At 39.6% G+C, this 21,412-nt stretch overlaps 1 protein-coding gene across 1 annotated transcript in view; it reads right to left on the bottom strand.

Moving 5' to 3' along the window:
• Window positions 1-21,412, bottom strand: part of KIF5A (kinesin family member 5A) — a 59,722-nt gene continuing 38,310 nt past the window's right edge. Inside the window, exons 15-29 of the mRNA XM_029285683.1 lie at window positions 20,973-21,119; window positions 20,384-20,572; window positions 18,459-18,576; window positions 17,851-17,909; window positions 16,764-16,873; window positions 15,682-15,783; window positions 14,097-14,157; window positions 13,374-13,445; window positions 12,518-12,622; window positions 5,307-5,327; window positions 3,434-3,650; window positions 1,985-2,135; window positions 925-1,007; window positions 246-273; window positions 1-79 (exon numbers count right to left, since the gene is read on the bottom strand). Of these exons, the coding sequence (XP_029141516.1) occupies window positions 1-79; window positions 246-273; window positions 925-1,007; window positions 1,985-2,135; window positions 3,434-3,650; window positions 5,307-5,327; window positions 12,518-12,622; window positions 13,374-13,445; window positions 14,097-14,157; window positions 15,682-15,783; window positions 16,764-16,873; window positions 17,851-17,909; window positions 18,459-18,576; window positions 20,384-20,572; window positions 20,973-21,119 (1,542 nt within the window). The remainder of the gene's footprint in view (window positions 80-245; window positions 274-924; window positions 1,008-1,984; window positions 2,136-3,433; window positions 3,651-5,306; window positions 5,328-12,517; window positions 12,623-13,373; window positions 13,446-14,096; window positions 14,158-15,681; window positions 15,784-16,763; window positions 16,874-17,850; window positions 17,910-18,458; window positions 18,577-20,383; window positions 20,573-20,972; window positions 21,120-21,412) is intronic.

The raw sequence follows: 21,412 nt of genomic DNA, 5'->3' as shown, positions 1-21,412 counted from the left end.
TTAGCTGGCTGCAGTCTCCTGGTGAAAGGGAAAGAGCTTGGCTTGCTCATCAGCTTCAACACCACAAGGCAGGTCACTTCTACAGCAGAGGAAAAGGGAACACATAGTATCTCAAACCTTCCCTCCCTGCTAAATGTTTTCCCTCTACTTCGTATACAAAAAATTAAATGACTTATTCCTGGAACTAACCACTCTGAAGAAATAAGAAAACTGTTTGTTCCAATGGCTAGGCAACAGCTTCTCACCTGTTATCATTGATGTCTGTGGCATTTCCTGTGCACCCGTCCAGTGGAAGAACAAGGAAAGAAAGAAAGAAAAAAACAGCATTACAGTTCAGAGAAGGGCAAATGCTGAAGGGACAAACAGTGCCATTCATATGTGTGTGTGTGTGTGTGTGTGTGTGTGTGTGTGTATTCAGTTCTGCCTGGAAAGTGCCTTGCTGAAACTTAAACGTAAACCTACCAGCACCTTATGCACAAGATAATCACAAATCTGAAGTATTTTCTACCGATATAGCCATCTCTCTGTTTATTTTCTTTGCTTTCTAGCTTTCCCATCCCATGTGTTTGTTTTGTGACACAAAACCATGTCTGTAAACCAAGAAACAGGAATGTGAGAACAGACTTTCATTATAAAGACACTACATCAGGGGTCTTCAAACTTGGCCCTTTTATGACTTGTGGATGTCAACTCCCAGAATTCCTCAGCCAGGCACGCTGGCTGAGGAATTCTGGGAGTAGACGTCCACAAGTCATAAAAGGGCCAAGTTTGAAGACTCCTGCACTACATCCTCATCAAGTGGGTCCTTTAAATGTGGCCACAATGATCTCAAGCTGCTGATAAACCCAGCCTAAGCAAACAGAAAAGCAAGAGGCACCCTCCTTCTCCTTAAGAGTATATTTATTTTTCTTCCTAATAGCCTACCATTATCCATATTGAGCTTCTGATAGGAGGTCAGAGGGGCACCTGAAGAGCTGCTTCCACTGCTGGAAGGTGCATTTGTAAAGCTGCATGAATGGAAAAAGAAAGGGGATATATAAGCAGTGAATGGATATTAATAGGTTATGTACTGTATGCTAAAAGGACCATGTGTATCTAGCTATCTCAGTTCTGTTCCACTTGGCTCAGTGCTGAAGCTTACAGCTGAGGGGGAACTTCTAGCGATAGCCGTGCTGTAATAAAAGAGGGAACCCTAAAGCCAAATGTGATATTAAAAGGTGAGGAGAGAAGATCTGTGTGTCAAAATGATTTTAAAAAAGCCTTTTTAAATAAGACTATGTAGGAAATAGACGACTATTGAGATCTTGTATTCAAATTACTAAATGTACTAAATTCCAAGGGAGGATATTTAATCTGAAGAGAGCAAGTTTGGAAAATAGTCATCTCATGAAATCCTCAACGTGGATGAACATGTACCTGATTCTCCAATTTAAATCTTATACAGCCAAACATAGCAATCTTTTTTTTTGTTAATAAAAATGTTCTGTTATTAATGCCAGTTATTTTTTTTCCTGTGTATTTATGAAGATTGTAATGATCTGCTGAGTAATTTATATCTCCAGCTCAGACTTGATGTATCCTAGATTATCTTTTAAAAAGTAGGTTATACCAGCCAGCACACAAGCAAATACAAATTCATTCTTCTGGTATGCCTTCTTTTCCACATGATAATATATAGTGGATCTTGTACATTCAAATTATTTTAGAATTCCAGAGTCCAGATCCCCCCCAAAAAAATTACAGTTGGCCTAGGCCTACTCTTTGCAATCAACCAATAGCTAAAACAAGACATGTTTTAGATCAGGTTTAATGTAAACCAAATGAAATGATGACATATTAAAGTTTGACTTATGGAGCAAAATGTTCTTCAGGTTGCCTCCTGAAAAACTGATAGATTCATCTCGGAAATTTGCTTAAGCCAACCACAACTTAAACCAATCACAGTTTGCACAATGTAATGGAAGTAGAAGTAAAATATACTCACTAGCTGTCAGGCACAGTGCTGCCAGAATTCAGGTAAGCATTTTGATAATTCTGGAAGAGGCTATTGGTGTAGCTGATGCAATCAGAATTACGGACACCGTAAGGATTGGTCGGGGATGAAGCTGGATAGTGCCCTGGTCGCACTGGTTTAGCTGCAAGAAGAAACAAATGTCATGTATAAACCATATTATCTTGGCAGAGTAAAGGACAAACTGAAAAAGGGATAAATCTGAAATCTGAAAGATACTCATAAGAATTATAAAATTGTTTGTTTATAACTTTTCTTTCCAAAGGAAAGCTCAAGAGCAAAACCAAGAAAATAATTAAATTTACAGAAAAGCTTTCTGAAATAAAGGACTATCCATTATAATAAAGGATGTATGGTCACTGTGTGTGTGTACACACACAGAGACACAGAGAGACACAAACATACACCATTAATTTATTAATTAATTCATGGAGCTAGGATTTTCAGGATCTGAGTTCTATTTCTCCACCCCAATGGAAAAGTTTAACTCTCCTCCATGCATGGAAGGGTGCTACTGAAGTGGGCTGCAGGAATGGAGCTGGGATTTTTGGGATCCAAGCTCCAATCCTGCTGGAGGAGTTCCCTTCCCCTTGGCAAGTAGGTCTTTTGCTCTCAAAGGTCACCTGCAGGTTGTGGGGAGGAAGGAATCTCATCTCCATGCAGAGTTGAGATTCCCACCTGGCTGGCCGCCCTTTTGCTCTCAAAGAGCTTCCTGCGCAGAAGGAATCTCAACTCTGTGGTAGGTGGCAGCAGCCTGCAATCTTCCCTGCCAGCTTTCCTACGGATTTTCTGGGAAAGCTGGCACAGAAAATTGCAAGTTGTGATCACATGATCATGGGGCACTTGGCAACTGGTTGTAAGTGCAAACAAGTTGCCAAGCACCCAAGCATTTGCAACTGCTCATGTAATGACCATTTGAAGGTACGACGACCTCGGAAAGGGTGCTTTACAGTTTGTAAACTGGATGTTGTGAAACATCATACATACACACCCCATGATCATGTAATGTTTCACAACATCCAGTTTACAAACTGTAAAGCACCCTTTCCGAGGTCGTTGTACCTTCGAATGGTCATTAAATGAACAGTCGTTAAGTCAAGGACTACCTGTAAAATGTTAAGGATCATGTGCCTATAGGAGAAACGTCTGTGGAAAATGAAAGATTGCTTTAACAAGTTTCAGATTGATTCAGCATTGATATTCCCATCTTCCAAACTACCTTTTCCAAATTGAATCAAAAGTACTGCACAGTGTTACCAAATACTGCATTATGATTTCCTGGAATGTACACATTCAGCCAAGTAGAAAAGATATCTGCTCCTTCCTAAAACACATATTATCAATAAAATACCTGCTACCACGGAGAACTCTCTCCATGCTCACCAGGATCTAACCCTCAATCTACAGAATCTGTTGGCTTACCAATCTGCGCAGAGTGGTTGCGCTTCATGCTGTTTTTGTAGCGCACCGCTTCCTTGATGCGATCTACCTCCTGCTGGTAGCGGCGCTTGTCTTTCATTGCCCCTTCCTTGGCTTCCTTCAGTGCACCCTCCAGGGCCTTAACTCTCTCAGCCGTAGCCCGAAGACGTTTCTCCAGTTTAGGAAGCTCACAACGCAGATCTGCATTGTCACGAACCAGCTGGGACCCACGTTGACAAGAAAGGGAAAGAAAAGTAAGGGAGGTGAAGCAGACAAGGCAGGTACAACTCCATTCCTCAAGACCTGAAACACTTGCTCTTGCCTCCAATCTCAAGATGGTTCTGCTCCGTTTCTCGCATTCTGCCCTTATCCAGAAAAAGACACAGTATGCACTAATTCTACCCAATCTGATCTACCTGGAAATCTCACACCTCAGAAGTGTGATTTTTTTCCCCCAAGAAGGGAACTGCTATACAACATCTTATCTCCTTCTATCATAGATTTTGGAGGGATGTCTGAATATGCCCCTCAGGGCAACATATGAAGGGCATATTCAAAGCCAACATTTCAATTTGCAAGAATAAGGTTTATGTTTACTCTTGCCCTACTTCTGAATGCCATGATGGAAAACTCCTATGGAGCTGGCCTTGAGGAATGCCAGAGTGAAAAGTAGCAGAGCTTGGAGGCATTTCAATAAACACTCAAAAGGGACATTTTTAACATAATTGGCCACTGCTCCAGGTTATAATCACATGGAGAAAAATAACCCAGATACCACACCAACTGAAGTTCTCTCTGTTGCACATATATTAAAGCCAACCTGTAGTTGTCACAGATGCTGGTGATAAGCCACTGCCCTTTACAGGTGACACCCATCCCTTGTTCCCATTAAGCAGGCCCCGGTGTTTGCCCAAGTGCTGCAGATCCAAGCCATGCACCATGCTGGGATGGGAGCATTTTATGAAATGCAAGGTTGGGAGATAAAGGCTGAGGACTCACAATGATCCATTTAACTCTCACCATATGTAAGCTTGAATTAAACACCAGGTAGGTAAGCAACATGAGGTGACAGCTTAATGGCCTGAGATGAACAATTACTCAAGGGGCAGCCAGCAGCACAATAGTAATTGGCAGGAAAACTACTGGGCAGCCCAGCCTCCAAGGGAGGGAGAGAAAATGTTTGAGATAATAACATTTAGCTCCCATATTCGGAGATTGATATCAAATCAGAAAGAGGGTGAAGCACAAAGTGAGAATTTATGAACCATATTTTTTCCAGATAACTGTAGGGCAATCTTCTGTATTATGTCTGCTAGATGTGTTGGACTACAATTCCCATCAGATCCAGCTAGCATAACCAATACAAGTTGAATTTTAGTTGTTACTGAGGAGGCTATATGGCCTCAAACTGGGAAATTATCTGGAATTCGTCTAACTATTTTGATGTTTATTTGTATCTACTTAACGTTGTAGTGGAGGAAAGAGCATTGCTGTTGAGATTTTAATGTGGGACAGCTAAGCTTTAACTTTTTCTTTTCTTTTTGTGACAGCTGCTGTGTAGGACAATTTGGTCAGGATTGCCATGGCAAGAGAATGGATAGTAGAAACCACATACATGAAGTTGCTGAGAATGAGGCCTTTGTACAGACACAAAGGCCACAATGGTAGTGGTTGCCATGGCAGCAAAGGGTCAACCTGGATGGAGTTGCCATGGCAGTGGAATGGTGAGAAAGAGGCACCTGACCTTTTTCCCCAATCAATCTCACACACCCCTCAAAAAAAATATATATCTGTACTCCCAATTTGGTCACCAAGTGCAAACATTTCCTGCCCAGCCCAACAGGCAGAGGAAGATGTGAGAGAGGCTGTACGATACCTTGGAGACCCAGCGATCCAGCTAGGATACAGCAGCAATGGGAAAAGGGGGGATACAGACATGACTGAGCACATCAGCAGAGTCCCCAATTAAACCCTGCTCCGGAAACCCAGAGAGAAAGTAGTTACACCCCAGCAATGTCTATTGCTTCTGGCTGCTGGTATCAGAGTAGTACCTTCCTTTCCTGATCTGAAAATAAGGAAAGTTCTCTCTTTGGGGCATGAGATGTGGCAGAAACGTCTTTCTACCATCTTACTCAGCTAAAGTAAGTGGAGACGATTGGAGGAGGGGAACAGAACAAGGGCAATGGAAATCATATGTGATGGGTATGAGAAGCAGTGCAGGGAATGGATATAAGCAAACACCTACCAACATTCTTTCTAAACACACATAGTCCCTTGCTACTTCGCCACCTTGTCTAATTTCCTCACTTCAGTAAATATATGATTTTATGAGGGAATGAAAGGCCTAAAGCCTGAAATGCATATCCATCTCACTTCTTTCTGTTTCCTGCTGTTTTCATTCCATTCATTGCTTGAAACATCCCAAGACCAACTGCAAAATCTCACCAAATTGCACTTGGAAACAAGGGTGAGGTTTTCAATTAAAGCTACCACGGTTTCATGGCTTGTTGGGAAGGAAAAAGGAACCAGAAGGGATGTACCAATTTGACTGGAAACAGAAATCGAAAGCCAGGATAAGAGAGCTGGGTAATTCCTGCTGAGCCAGCTGCTAAGGAGTGTTTTCTGTATTGTACCAGAAGACACCGTTCCCGCGGGACAAAAATGGTAATTTATGATGAATAAAGCTAAGCAAGGAAGAGCCGTTCTTTAATCTGCTGCAGGGGAGTACACATGATTTGTGGATGCACCTTTTCCTTTGCATGCAGAAAACCCAAATTGAGTCCCTGGCATCTCAGTAAACAAGGTTGCAGAGGATGATGAGAGCTCCAAGCCTGAAGCAGACAAAGAGGAAACGGTTATTAGGAGGCTATATACAGGGGTGTCAAACTGCTGGCCCAGTGGGCCGGTTGCATCATGTGGAAGCCGTGCCCACCCCAGCTCCGGCAATGCGGGAAAAAGTCACAATACCTCGCGACATGTCACATGACGCGGCGAGTTTGACACCCATGCTATAGAACCTCCCTAGAGACCCGAGTTCTGCTGCAGAACCTGAACTGGATCCCATTTCTCCAACTTCTTCAAATCCTAAAGAAGATTCACTGACCGCCCCCCTGCAATATGTCCATGCCGCAGTATGAAAGAACAGAGAAATAAGTCCTGCAAGGGTGCAAGTTTCTGAGGCCAGGCTTCTTAGATGTTACATGCATTGATGGACCCAGTAACTGTAGAAACACTCACTGAAACATCTTCAAACACCTGCCTTCTTGTTGCCTTATGTCCCAAAATCGCAGTGCGTTGATTATACGGGCCATGTGTTATAACTGTCTCACTCTGATATGATCTGTACGTCTGTTTTTCATTTATGACTGGATTTGGAACACTTTGTTGCGTGCTGCCAACTCTTTTTGTATGACTGCTGTATCTGCTTTTAACCTCTGCTAACTCAATGGATCAATGATTGGACTTACTAAAAGGCAAACTTCATGAGCTCATCCTCCAGCTGCATATTCCTCAGGTTTTCTGCCTCCACCTAAATAAATATTTCTCAAGTGTTTCATCACTCAAAACTGTTCAGGTTTTTTTTTTAAAAAAGGACACATAATTATTTGTGAATGATTCCTTCACTCTGTTTGGAATCTTTCTTGTTGCTACAACAAATGTCTGGATAGCCTTTCTTATCCTTTTTACTTTATTGTTTTGAAACTATCACAGGATACAAATTATGCCAAGAAATTTCTGTCTCAAAAAAAAACCCCAATATTTTTCAAGGAGCTATTTCTTAATAGATGTAGTTAAACTTACAACATTAGCTTCAAAATGTTCACTATTTGGAAAGGCAGTAAAGAAAGGGAGATGAATACTGGTAGTTTGTGAATTTTTACATGCACCTATCTACCACCTAAGCCAGTTCTAAGGCCAAGAGAAGGAGGTTGAAATTTCAAAGAAGGAAAACTTGCACTAAGTACATTATTTTTAAAAAAACACTTCTGTTGCCTCCCCTGAAAGGCGAAATGAATACAATATTTTATCAGCAAAATAAGGCTCTCGAAACAGTGCATTTCCCTTTTGGGAATTATAGGTTTGGTCTTCAGCTCTTTTAAAGTTTTGTTGTTATTGCTGCTCTTCTTCTTATGATCTGTCTCTTGGTGGAGACATTGGCCTGAATTATTTCCTCTTTCTGAAACAATCCTACATTCTTCCTAAAGCTGGGATTACTCCCAGCTCAATGGGTATAACAGCACAATCACAATCATATATACTGCTTCTACCTTTTAATTTAAGACTGCACCCCTATAGACTTTGCAAGAACATCACAAGGATGAGAAAAGTGCTTTCCCCTGGGGTTGGAGAATTCTTTGGGAAGAGAGAGAAAGATGATCTGAGATCCCTTCTTTTGGCCTCTGCAGAAACATTAGCCAATCTTTTAAAATTTTGACATGTATAGGAAGAGGTCAGGGCTTTTATACAGGTAGCCCTCGACTTATGACAGTTCATTTAGTGACCATTCAAAGTTACAACGACACTGAAAAAGTACTTTTGATCATTTTTCACACGACCATTGCTGCATCCCACTGGTCATGTGATCAAAATTCAGACGCTTGCTAACTGGCTCTTATTTATGACGGTTGTAAGTGTCCAGGTGTCATGTGATCCCCTTTTGCGAGCTTCTGATGAGCAAAGTCCATGGGGAAGCCAGATTCACTTAACAACTGTGTTACTAACTTAACAACGGCAGAAATTCACTTAACAAAGGTGTCAAGAAAGGTTGTAAAATGGGGCAAAATTCACTTAACAAATATCTCACTTAGCAACAGAAATTTTGGGCTCAATTGTGGTCTTAAGCCAAGGACCACCTTTATCTGCAGGAATCAAATATCTCTTGCTCCCTTTGCTACATTCTTATAGCTGGCATTTAAAAAGTCCCTCCTATTGTTTATAATGGGAGAGAGACAATTCTCTTTTTTCTTTCCATTCCAGCAACAGGGCTTTGGATTCCTCATGGTCTCTGAAAGCAAAACTCATCAATAAAAGAGCACAAGTCTGGGACTCTAAAAATCCTGTATCGTAAAATGTTTTTACCCGGTCAGGTCAGTTTCAGTAATGAAACTCTACTTCCTTATAATAACAGAATCTGAATTTTGCTGATGATTTGGTTTTTACGTTAACTCAACCAATTAAATCATTGGAATTTTTGTTGCAAGAATTACACCAATATGGTAAAGTGGCTGGACTTAAAATTAATGTGAATAAGACTAAAATTCTTACAAAGAATATGATTGTAAGAGATAAAGATCAACTTATGCAGATGTCAGGATTTGAAGTGGTTAATAAAGTTAAATATTTGGGAATTTTTTTGTCATCATCCAATGCAAAACTCTACCAGAATAATTATGAAAGATTATGGAAATTGGTACAAAAGGACTTATCATCGTGGAAAAAACTACAGCTTTCATTGCTGGGTCGTGTAGCGGCCATTAAAATGAACATTTTACCTAAATTTCTTTTTTTATTTCAGATGATACCTATTTTAAAAAATGAAATTAACTTGAAAGAATGGCAAAGAGATTTGAATCGTTTTATCTGGGAAGGCAAGAAGGCGAGAGTTAAATTTAAGATTATCCAAGATACCAGAGAACGTGGAGGACTTAAAGTACCAAATTTGACACTTTATTACGATTCTTGTGCATTAACGTGGATGACTGATTGGATTAACTTGTCTAACAAAGGGATTTTGAACACTGAAGGAGGGGATTTGTATTTTGGATGGCACGCTTATCTTTTTATGCAGAAAAAAATTGATAAAACCTTTAGAAATCATATAATAAGGGCTGCATTGTTAAGAGTTTGGCAAAAATACTTCTTCAAGTTTGATGTTAAGCTACCACTCTGGGTGATACCATCACATATTTTTCAAGCTATAACTAGAGGAGTGGTGATGGAGGGACTTACATATAAAGATTTGTTATACCAGAGTGGTGGTGGCAATTGGTGTTTAAAATCTATAGAAGTTTTGAAGCAAAATAACCCAAATTTCTCTTGGCTTTTGTACAGACAAATTCAAGATAGATGGCGAATTGACAAAAAGACTATTTTTGTTATGGAAGATGGGATTTTTTTGAAGCAAGTAAGAGATGGTACCAAAGGGCATATTAAAAGGATATACAATGTTTTATTAGAATTGGACTCAGAAACTGAATTAGTTAAAGATTGTATGATTAAATGGGCTCAAAATATAGGAGAAACAATACCTATGGACACTTGGGAGTTAATCTGGGTGAGAAATGTGAAGTTTACACAAGCTCAAAATTTACGTGAGAATTTTTATAAAATGTTTTATAGATGGCACCTGGACCCTTCAACTATGTCTCGTATTTATGCGAACTATGAATCCAAGTGTTGGAGGTGTGGACATCCAGATGCAACTTTTTTTCATATGTGGTGGACTTGTAAGATTATTAAGGCCTTTTGGGTACAATTATGGTGGAACCTACAGCAGATTTTTAAAAAAAGGATTATTTTCCTTCCACAGTTGTTTCTCTTAGGTATTGTACAACATTTAGATGCAAAAGAAACAAATTTGATGCTTTACTGTTTATCTGCTGCTCGATTGTTGATAGCCCAAAATTGGAAGAGCCCAATTCTGCCCACGATGGGAGACTGGAGATTGAAAGTTTCGTACCTTGCTGAAATGGCAAAGATTTCGGTTTATTTGAAGAATCACTCGAATGAACAATTTTTATCAATATGGAGAAGATGGATCGTTTATATTCAAAAGAAACACAGAGTGGTAGAATACAATTTAGGCTTTTAGATTTTTCTTAAGTTTGCTTATGGTTCTTATCTTTTTTTGTAGATTAAGACACTTTGTGGAGTTAGAGATATTAGTATTTGTTTACTTTTATATGAATTTTATCCTGGGATTAGGTTTGGGAAGTCCGGGGGGGGGGATTTTTGATTGGTTATTGTGTTTACTTATGTTTGTTTTTTATGATGGAAAAAATAAATAAAATTTCTTAAAAAAAAAAAAAAAAGAATCTTGAAAGCCTGACAGAGTTTCTCTCTCCCTCTTATACCAAAGTGAATCAAGGCAGGGCAATCTTGAGCTTCTTCCTCACCCATCCCCTCCATCTTCCCAAGCTAAGCTAATTTTTTTCTAATGGCTGCTGCATACAAGACCATCTCCATAATCCTCTATATTTGATCTATGTTTAAACTTCTAACTAATTTACAATGGTACTGTGTATACTTCCAGAGAGATTAGTGACCAAAGTGTTAATCTAGGCCCGTGGTGGCGAACCTATGGCACACGTGCCACAGGTGGCACCCAAAACCCTCTCTGTGGGCACGCGCGCCTTCACCCCAGTCCTAGGCCTTCAGCTGGGTTTTATAAAACCTTTTCGCTTTAGGCCTCCGCCACCATGTGCAAAAAAAAAAAAAAAGGTTCAATCAATCAATCAATTTCAACTTCTCATGGGAAAAAAAAAGATCTAGCAAAGTTGGAATTGATTGATTGAACTTTTTAGTCCCACCCAGTCTGCCGTTACCACCGCAGACACGCCCACCCAATGGGCCATGCCCACCCAATGGGCCACGCCCACCCGGCACCTGACGATACATAAGTGGGTTTTGGGTTGCAGTTTGGGCACTCGGTCTCTAAAAGTTTCGCCGTCACTGATCTAGGCCAAGCAAGCGAGTAAATAGTTAAGTTACATAGTAAAACTTCCAGGGGCACTAATCTGCCTATCTATCACTGAAATAAAATGTATGAAGCTATAAGTAAAGATCCAATGAATGTACACAATCACACACATGCATTCCACCAAGTTAGATAATGTATTAGGTTTTTTTCCCTAAGTGTTTTCCTCTGCTGCCCTATTTATATGACTAATAATATTTCCTTTTAATGCTTGCATTAATGCTTGCAATAATCAGACAGCACACCATGCAGTAATTTGTGGGAACCCTTACTGAATTACCTACGTATCCTTTTCTCAGAAGATCTTATTTTGACACACTGATTTCTGTTTTTTTTACAATGTTATATTTCTTCTTTCTGTACATAAGCATAATTTATCTAAACATAAATATACATTCTTGATTCCCTAAAATCCATGGAACTACATGCTATAATTCTTGTGAATTGCTACACACTCAGAAATACACCTTCATGCAGGGGGTGATAAAAGAAATGAGCATGCACCTCTTCTCTCTTAAACTCTTGCCAAATAATCAAGGTTACTGATACAGTACGAAGGGCAAATTATTATGGATTAGCAGAAAACAGGAGACAGTTCAGCATAAGCCAAGACTTTGTGAGTTTTGGGATCAATGGGCTCTATTTCGATGGAAAAGTAGGAAAAAGAAACCTGTTGCCTTCTAAATTTGGTAAACCATATTTTCTAGCCAGCCTTGCAGAAAAGCTGATCAAAGCTGACCATATTTTTACCCAATTTGGTGCAGCAGTTAAGGCACCAGACTAGAAACCAGGAGACTGTGAGTTCTAGTCCTGCCTTAGGTATCAAAGCTGGTTGTGTGATTTTGAGTTAGTCACTCTTTCTCAGTCCAATCCATTTCATTGTTGTGGAGAAACAAGGAGGAGGAAGGAGTATTAGGTACAGTATGTTCACCGTCTTGAATTGTTTATAAAAATAATAAAGGCGGGAAATAAATTCCAGGAGTTATCATTCGGCAATATCTATCAGGCTCACCTATTCCCCACTGTGATTTAAGCAAACTTAATATTAAATGGAACAGACAATGGGCAGGAGTTTTATTATAGAAAAAGTCAGAGAGTAGGCCTGAGCAATATATTGATCCCGCCTTATGTGAACTCCAAAGCAAGCTAAGAACATGTCCTAGGAGGTGAATGAAAAAAATTGAGAGAGCATCCAAATGGCTTTACAAACACACATTCAATGCTGCTACAATACATGGAGACTGCAAAATGGAGATAGGGAAAAAGATTCCTATCCAATTGACTAACTACTGTATAAGAAGGAAAATAGCACTGAATTCACTAGCTGCCCTTATTCTCTCCATCTGCTCCATCCCTCTTTGTGGTTGCTTGGCTCTCATTCAGCCACTCACCTGTTTGTGAACTTTTGTAAGCTGTTCCAGGTTGTTCTCAAGAAAGGAAATCTTCTGTTTCTGGGAATGAGCCCCCCCACTGTCCTCGGGTTCCAACTCCGCACTCTGGAAAGAAGCAGCAAGAAGATATTTATCTCTGCAGCAGTGAAGGAGATGGGAAAAGAGGAAGATTCTCTGCATGAGATAGTACAGCAGTGGCGCCAGCAGTGGAAAGCCCAAAGAGAACTATTTGGATTGGTCCACAGCAAAATTTGTTCTTTAGTTGCCTCCACAAAGAACTGTAATTCCAAGTGTAAAATGTGGATCATACAAGATAAGGAATGACAAGTATGGGCTCCAGAATTGGGAATGACTGTGAATTGAATCTAACTTGATTGAGAAATGTTCGACAAAACCATTTTCTACCTTAATTTGAGTAAAGATTCAAAACTGCCATGTGGGGTCAAAACTGCCATGTGGGGAAATTAGAAGAAAGCGAATTTCCTTTACAATGGAAAGAACACATCTGACCTGCACAAAGGGTTTCCTAAGATTGGGTTGAGGCTCCAAACCTATCACACTAAGACTACCTAATTTTACAGTTATTACTGGATCAGAGGATTTTCAAGGAGTCTAGCTAGTGTAGAATAATAGCTAAGAGACATGGCACATCAACATAGATTTGCTTTCGCATCATATCCCACCCTTTCAATGACTTCAGATGGTGGCTTTAGGCAAATACAATAACTCACTCCAACCTGCAATTTGGGGACAGAATGGCTAGTCTCCAGCTTAAGAGGTTTTTATAAAAATTCCTTTCAGAGATAAAGTGTTTCAAAGATTCACAAGTTTTTGATGAGTTTCAAGAGTTACCTACTTTCTTAACTCGAGTCGTGACGTCTTGAACGAACAGCTTGCGAAGGTTGTGGAGGGTCTGGAGTTCACGGGCCTAGAAGGGCACACACATAGAAAGGCAAGTTGAGATAAGATGTTTTAGCCTCCCATTCTCTTCCTCTGGTTCTATTCACAAAACACATTTAACTGGGTCACAGAAGGGGAGCATATTATGTCAACTCTTTAAGCTACATTAGTCACTTGTTCAACCAACTCTTGTCAGATTAAGCCCCAAAGAGATAAACTGCTGCTTTCTGTGGATAAAGTCATTTAATGTGCAAACTACGTATGAGGCAATTAGTTGTTTTACAAGGATATACTCTAGGTAATTCTAGAGAGACTCTGAAAATGGGGTGAACCTGTCTATGTGCTTTAGCAGTTTTAACTCCCTTCTAACATAGCTTCACAAGGAAGACAAAAGACGGCAGAAACAGATTAATAGCGAGTAAGCTCTGCCTCCAAATCTTTCTGCAATAGTGCCAATCACAATCACTTCAGATTTACTTTACTAGGAAGGGGAATGGAATAAAAAAGGGCCACAAGAGGAAAAAAAAGTGACAATTTTTCAGTTTTTTTTTTTTACAACAGCTGGGAGTCCTAAAAAGTGGCCATCACATGACAGAGTCCTCCTTGTACCCAATGCTGTTGCCATAGATGTGAGTCTATTCACCAGTGATGAGAGAACACTGCCTTTTGGGATGCTTACAACGGTCTCCTCCAGCCCCTTGAGGTCTTGCTTGGACTGCTCATGGCGCTCGTAGAGAAATCTGTGAAGCAGAAAGAACATGTGAGGCAAAGACAACATTGGGAAAAGTGTTCTCATAAGAATTTAATTGTCCTCACTGAAGCATAACTGGCAGCACAAGCAGGTGCTGTCCATTACCTTAAGCTTTAGAATCCTGCATATGGTCAAGACTAGAGGCAGTCATAGAGATGCAGGATGGGCAGGCTTCAAAGGAATGTCATTTGATGGGGCCTAGAAAGTGAGCTTTTCTGAAGTAGCGTCTGCCTGATGGAATATTCTCTGCTGGAGAGCAGGATGTTCTCAGTCTTGCAGATCTTTTGTAAAGAGTTGGCTTTCTGCCCAGGCCAGGGGCCATGGAGGTGTGAAGGGACCCATCTCCTAGCTGTGTTAGTGACTGTGGATTGCAATACTTCCTTGGCTGCTATGTATTTTCATTCTTGTACTTGTTTTTTATTTTTATTTTGATATTGTTTGCTGCCCAATCAATTATTGAGATGGGCAGCTGTACAAATTGATTTTAAAAAATAATGGCTAAATTAATTTTCATGTTCTGAGCTTTTACACTCTTTTACAACTTTTACCAGGCTAAAAGTCTCATTGCTCCTTTGAGTGGCATAACTACATATTGCAAAATGTAGGTGAGTACAGAACCAAAGACAATAGAACTAGGACAAAAATGTGACTTGATACAATCATTCCCCAGATGCCTAATCATCATGTCTTCTGCCCTTTGAAAAATTGTCACAATTAGTGGCAATTTTTGGAGGGGCTCAATGGGTTCCATTCCAGGTTAACCACCTGGCCATGGGGCCTTAGATTATACATGCCTGTTTTATAAAGTCTAAGGAAATAGGGGTTTTTTGTTGAAGGAGGGAAACTTAGGTAGTGAGTAGCCAAATTCAACTGCATATATGTGAGAGTAGGCAGATTTGGTGGCAGAGGAAAAACAAGTACTGTTAACTGAGGTAGAATGGTTCGCTGATCCCTTCCAGATAACTCGATTGCAGATGAATATAAATAATCTCTTGGAATTGGGGATTGAGCACCATCTGTTTTGACCCAAGCTGTAAAATTTCTAGAGCTATTCTATGTAGGAAAAGAATAACCCCCATATGGGTCATCATGGAAGCAATGAAGAAGGAAGTGAGACACAGCAGGTTTGAACAAGTTCTTATTGGAAGGGGAAGGAAACAGGAAGTGTGCAAAGCTTTAGAAATATGAAATAAGACCCAGTCATGACATTTCCTTGTGAAGGATCATCTTCAATTTAGGACCACCTTTTTGGGTGAATCTGGTAAATGTTCTTTTTTAAACCAAATATATTTGAATTATTAAATGTGTCCTCATTCAATTGAGTTATAGTTTCTTCCCCAGCTCACTACATAGATTTAATATACATCAGCTTTTCTCAGCTGATGCCTTGTGGCATCAAATCCCAGAATTCATCAGGACCAAACACATTTTGTTTTAGATCGTGGGACTTATTCTTAAACTCAGGGATGAAGAAAAGCAACTGAAAATATCTTTGGAAGGGAAGAATTCTCACGTCAGCTCCTGAAGCTTTTGTGATTTCTCTTGCTCCTCGTTCTTGAGTTTCTCATAGTCAGCACGAAGTTTCTCCAGTTCAAGTTCTAACTTCTGGTTTAAGCTGGGCAGGAAAGAATGTATGGAAAAATATGCTATTGTTGGGATGATAAGCAGATTATCATAGTTATCCAGCAGCCTTTCAATTTAGCATAAGATCTGCAAAAGGATTCAGTGCTAAAGGCTCAAGACATGGAGACTAAAGAGTCAAAACCTCTGATGCTTAAGGGACTGTATTTCAGGACAATATCTAAAAGAGAATATTTGCTTCAACCATCTTTTAAGCATTTCCATCACAACCAGCTTCTAATTTTGAATATACTTGCAGGTTTAGCATTGGTATAAATGAATTTTTAACTGCAGCAATCCAGCCTAAGGATTTTTTATTAGGACAAGTTCTATTGAATAAGCTTCAGCTCTCAGGAAGGAATTACTGGCATTAAATTAGATTTAGTTCATAGAGTCTCAGGGTCTTAATTACCAGCCTATAAATCCTATTGATTATACACAAATTAAAGGATTCCTGACAGCTGAATTTATGTCACACAAGAGATATGGGTTTACAGTAGTGCAACAACTCAAGCTATACCACCTTGTCATTACTTCTAGAGTTAATTAACATGAGATTTCTCCTATTTGGCTCCTCCAGACTTATTAAGAAAGACTATAAAGCTCAAATTGTTAGTAAGCATGCTGGTTAAGAATTCTGGGAGTTGCAGTCCTAACACAGCTGGAGGATGTGAGGTTGGTCAAGGATGATTTACCCTTACCCCAACTTCCATCTTTGCTCCTAATTTCTATTCTACACATGTTCATAAATGGTTGCTGCTTATTTTATTCTTGTCACATTCCCCCTGCCTTGTAAACTTTGTCCAATTTTCTGCTGATACTTTGCCATCAGTCTCTTGAAACTGATTAAGTCAGGCCCTGCCAAAAAAAACCCCCCAAAGCCAACAGCTTCTCATCTCCAACATAACCTAACTTATAATGAGAATCTCTCTCCTTCCCATCAGAGCATCTTGCCGCAGCTTAAAAATGACTCACTCTTTAAGCTCATCGATGATTTTCTGCTTCTGGTTGATCTCATCACGTAGGCGTGCCAACTGTTTGTGGTGGGCTTCACGGTGACTCTCTAGCTGCACTTCCAAGGCCTTCTGCAGGAAAGGAAAGCAATTCAGATGTGTAGATAGCAGTGCTAGGGCCCCTCATAAAGCAGCAAATCTTGGATACTCTTCAAAACGATATTATTTTCCAGCAAAGCTATACTCTCAACAGCCCATCATACGCTTGTCCTCTCTGTTCTTGTCCTATTCTGGCTCATGGAAATCACAGGTGCGCAGTTAAGTCTTATATCTTTACTAAATAAGTATTCGAGAACAACTCTAATGGCAAAAAAAGGTTTGACAAACAATCGTAGTCCCTCATGACTTACCCAGACCACAAAACTCAACCAGCTTAAATTAGAGGCAAGAGAGAGTTCAAATCATAAATAAGGTACTAGAGGGTCAGTCAGTTGTGGCATCAGAATCCAGGCTTACTCCTTGAGAAGATAAGCTAAAGAGTTGGGGAACAAGGTGGTGAGGTAAAGAAAGAGCTGTTGCCAATTGATAGATGAGGCATTCCTTATATAGGGGCAGTGAGATTTGGATTTGTTCCTTGGGGGGGGGAGGCAGTGTATGTGGTGTGTGTGTCTGTCTGTCTGTCTGTGTCTGTATTCTTTCTGGCCCATAGTTTTTTGCTGAACATCTTTGCTCAGTCCTCTTCTCTTCCCGTTAGGCTCTTGCACTGGGGGGAGGTGTTAGCTCTGCCTCTTCATCTTCTAAGGCCTCTGATAGCTGCCTCTCCAGGTTGCTAGGCAACACTGCTTTCCCTGCCTGCAACTCTTCCAGTGAATGTCCTCAGGCTGATGACTCTCCTGTAACTCCTCTTCATCTTCTGAATCTGAGCTGGCCATGACAATTCTCCTTTTAGAGCCTGAAATACGCCTGTCTGGGTCTCTGTCTCTCTTATCTTTCTTTATTTCCCCCATCTCTACCCCCCTTTTTAATTAATGCTGCCAGGGGCCAAAGGGATTGCATAAGAGGAATAACACCCTTGATGAAGAAAGACATGCCTTATCTCTTGTACTAACTTTGACTTCATCTGTATCTTGTATCAGGTCCTGCTCGTTGGCTACTTCATGCACAGTCTCTGTGGGAGAGAAGAAAGATCCTTAATGAGAGGATGGAGACAGAGTTAGAGCATGGGTTGCTGACCAGTGTTAGATCAGTAATCTGCTTTCTTGATCTAGGAGACTAGGCTAAAACATCAATTGCTCGTTTAATTTACCATGGTTTCTTGAGCAGGTTATTCTTTCAATTTAATCTCTCAATCTCAAGGTTTAAGAGTGGAGTAAAAAGTTTTTTTTTAAAAAAAGACTTCTTCTGCATACCCTCCCTCCTTCATCTATAAAAGAGAAACGGTAACGTGCTTCATACCATTATACATATAAGAAAGGGTTTATGTAAACAAATGAACAAGCTACTTACACATAATAAATAATAATGGGAAGGAGCTACTGTGAAGATTCACACATAGTCAAGGGCACTTGCAAGCAAACAACACTATACACAAGGACTCAAACATTCGGCATTCAAATCTGTATTCTGCCATTTCTCCCATCGACTCATTTCCTGAATTATTCACATACTTCTGTACCAGTCATAAACTATGCCATAAGCCCAGTACCATCCATATTACCTTGGGCCTGCAATTTAGCCAAATCTTCACTCAGAGCATCATAGGATTCTTCCAGGTTCCGTTTCTTCAGCTCCACACTTTGCATGTACTCAGTAAGTGAACGGATCTTGGCTTCATGCTGAGAAGATTGGGAAATGTAAGCAAATAAGAGATCCCTTTCACAAACGTAGTCCAGATTCCAGACTCCCCAATCTTATTTTCTATGAGGAAGAACTCAACTTTCTGCCTGTCCAAACTTGGAAACTGTCGTCTCTTCTCAAATATGTCTTCAGAGTTCCAAAACAAAGAGAAGACCAAGCAATCAAAAAGCCCCTTCCATGCTGTATTTCAAGGGTATACCTATCATAGTTTACAGTACAATTCTATGCAAGTACATCCAGAAGCTGCAACCAATAGGACCACTTCTAAGAAATAATACACACGATTAATTAGATTAGATTAGGATTAATATTAATTAGATGAATCATTAATGACTATTTGAAATAGGAAATGTTTTTGGAGCAAAAAATAATCAATGTGTGTGCTTGTGGGTGTAGATATATTGTGTGATCTCCCCATTTCACACACACCCTCATAAAATTCTTCCTGGAACTATGGATTCATGAACACTTGCCAGCAGAATTTTTTAATTAAAAGAAAGGAATGTTTGTGTGATCCAGAATCAGAAAATAAAAAATGGAGAAAAATTTTAACTTATCCTCAATCTGCTATTTCTCTGATCCAGTTTTAAAAATTGGTATATAGAATCACGACATGCAACAGCATGAAGTCTGGCCCTAGGGACATAACCCAAAATATTAAATATTAAAAGAGAGCTCTGTGTACCAAAGTGATCTATAATTAGATTTCTCATTGTTTTCATACACAATTAGAAGCAATCGTGAGAAGGCTGGAAAATGGATTAGAATAGTGGCATTAGAGCTAGTATTTGAAAAAAAATGGAAATAGGAGAAGGGATAACCCCTCTATGAATTTTTTAAAAAACAAAACAAAAATCCCACTCTCAGCTTAGCTTCCAATGACACCATGCTCCACAGTTTATGTTGATCCATTGTTACAGATATTACCATGTCCAAAAGAACATTAAGATTCCTGCTGGGAAATAGCTTCTAGACACACTGCTTGAGGTTGGTCTCCTAGATATATATATGTATAAATATTTAAAGACACATGCCAACCATTTGACTTCTACAGATTTGCTGTAAGAAATATTCATGGATTGGTACCAATGGTATCTTCTCCCTACTGAAACAATAGTAGAAGCAATAAACTGGATCAACAAAAGCAGCAGTACAAGCTCCAGAGCTCCTGAATCTAGACACCAAACCAAAGTTTTAACCAGTCAGCTAAGGTCTCCTGAATTAGGAGCTCTCACTGATCTCCCCAAAAAGATTTTCCACCTTATCTGTCTTCCTTTAAGCTGGAGCTTCAGGTTTCCTGATACCTCTTTATAGGAGCTGACTGAGAAATAACAGAGGGCCAGGTTGTACAAAGAAGTAATTCTTTAAAACATTTGTCAAACTTCTCTCCAACATAGTCCTTTCCTGACAGCATGGGAGATCATCCCTTTTCTACTCCAGATTGGAAGAAAAGAAAGCTAATTAAATCCAGTGAAGTTCCTGATCGGATTGTATTACTTTTTCTACTTCCTAGCTCTCAAACATAAAACTGAGATAGGTAGCCTATAAATCCCAGATACTGCTGAACTATAATTTCCATCAATCCCACCCAGCATGACGGCCAACGATGAAAGATGGAGGGGACGTTAATTCAATAAGATCTGGAAGGCCAGAGATTCCTTACCCAGATTGTGAAAATCTAGATGCTTTCCTATGAGGGGTATTCTGGTCCCTCTTATTTCTACCCTTTATCAGTTTTAAATGCCATAGCTAGTGTCCTTTCATCTCCACTTCCATAAATCTGACCTGAGAAATGAGAAGCTGGCAAGAAGATAATTCCCGTCCTGTCACCTCCATCTTGCGGTGGCACTCAACTTGAAGACCTTCCAGCTGACGGCAACGTTTCACGACTGACTTCACTTCTGATTTGATCTTGCTGATGTAGAGCCGGGCAACAGTAAATTCCTCCTCAATGGCACCACTAATTTCTACTGGCTACAAATTAACAATTTTAAAAGAAAACGTATTATTTGGGGCACATAGTTCAATGTATGAGTCTAAGAAGCAGAACAGTTTATACATCCTTCCTTCTTTCCTTTGCTCATCAGATGACTCTGTTCCCAGATCATTAAATTCCATTATTTTCTAAGTAGTTTTTCTTACTTTCTTCCATTTTTGTATGCGGTAATGTCAGCACTTAAATACCTTAAATGAACCCCTCTGTTTCTATTTTTTTTAGTTGGGCATAACATTTAAAAAGGCTTGATTAAATATAGCAGATACTACCAAAGAAAAACATTAGGAATTTCCCCAGATCCATCTTATATGTTTCTAAACTGAGAGTGAATGACTACTTTTCTTATTTCCAAACACTGATCCCCTACCAGCTGCTTACCAGTTTGATCTCACCATTGCCCACAATGACGCTGAATTCACTCAGATCTTTCATAAGGCCATTGAGGACCTCAGCAATGCGTTTGCGCTGGTGTGCGCTGAATTCCTGTAGGCGTTGCAACTCTGATTCCAAAGATAACATGGTGGCCTGTAAAGATAAAGACATCTGTGGCTTATCCAGATCAAAGAGAATTCCTCTGGTTTAAAAATTTGGCACTCTCAATTTTAGTTAAAGGGAAAAGACCTTAATTTCTTGAATTAAATTAAGTAAATAAAACTGAATTAATTCATAAATTAATGATTTAATTTCTTAAGTGTCTTAATTTAAATGTACTGTAAACCCTCTGGTAGGAATTAGATTATACAAAATAAAATTAAGAAGAAAAAATGGTTAAACTTGAATATACACAAGGGCTCTAAGTAAACATCTAACTGGAGACA

This window comes from Protobothrops mucrosquamatus, unplaced genomic scaffold, assembly GCF_001527695.2.
Source record: "Protobothrops mucrosquamatus isolate PMUCROS unplaced genomic scaffold, P.Mucros_1.0 scaffold2064, whole genome shotgun sequence".
NCBI lineage: Eukaryota > Metazoa > Chordata > Lepidosauria > Squamata > Viperidae > Protobothrops > Protobothrops mucrosquamatus.
Note: the sequence above shows the minus strand (reverse complement) of the source record. Positions and strands in the feature narration are given on the sequence as shown.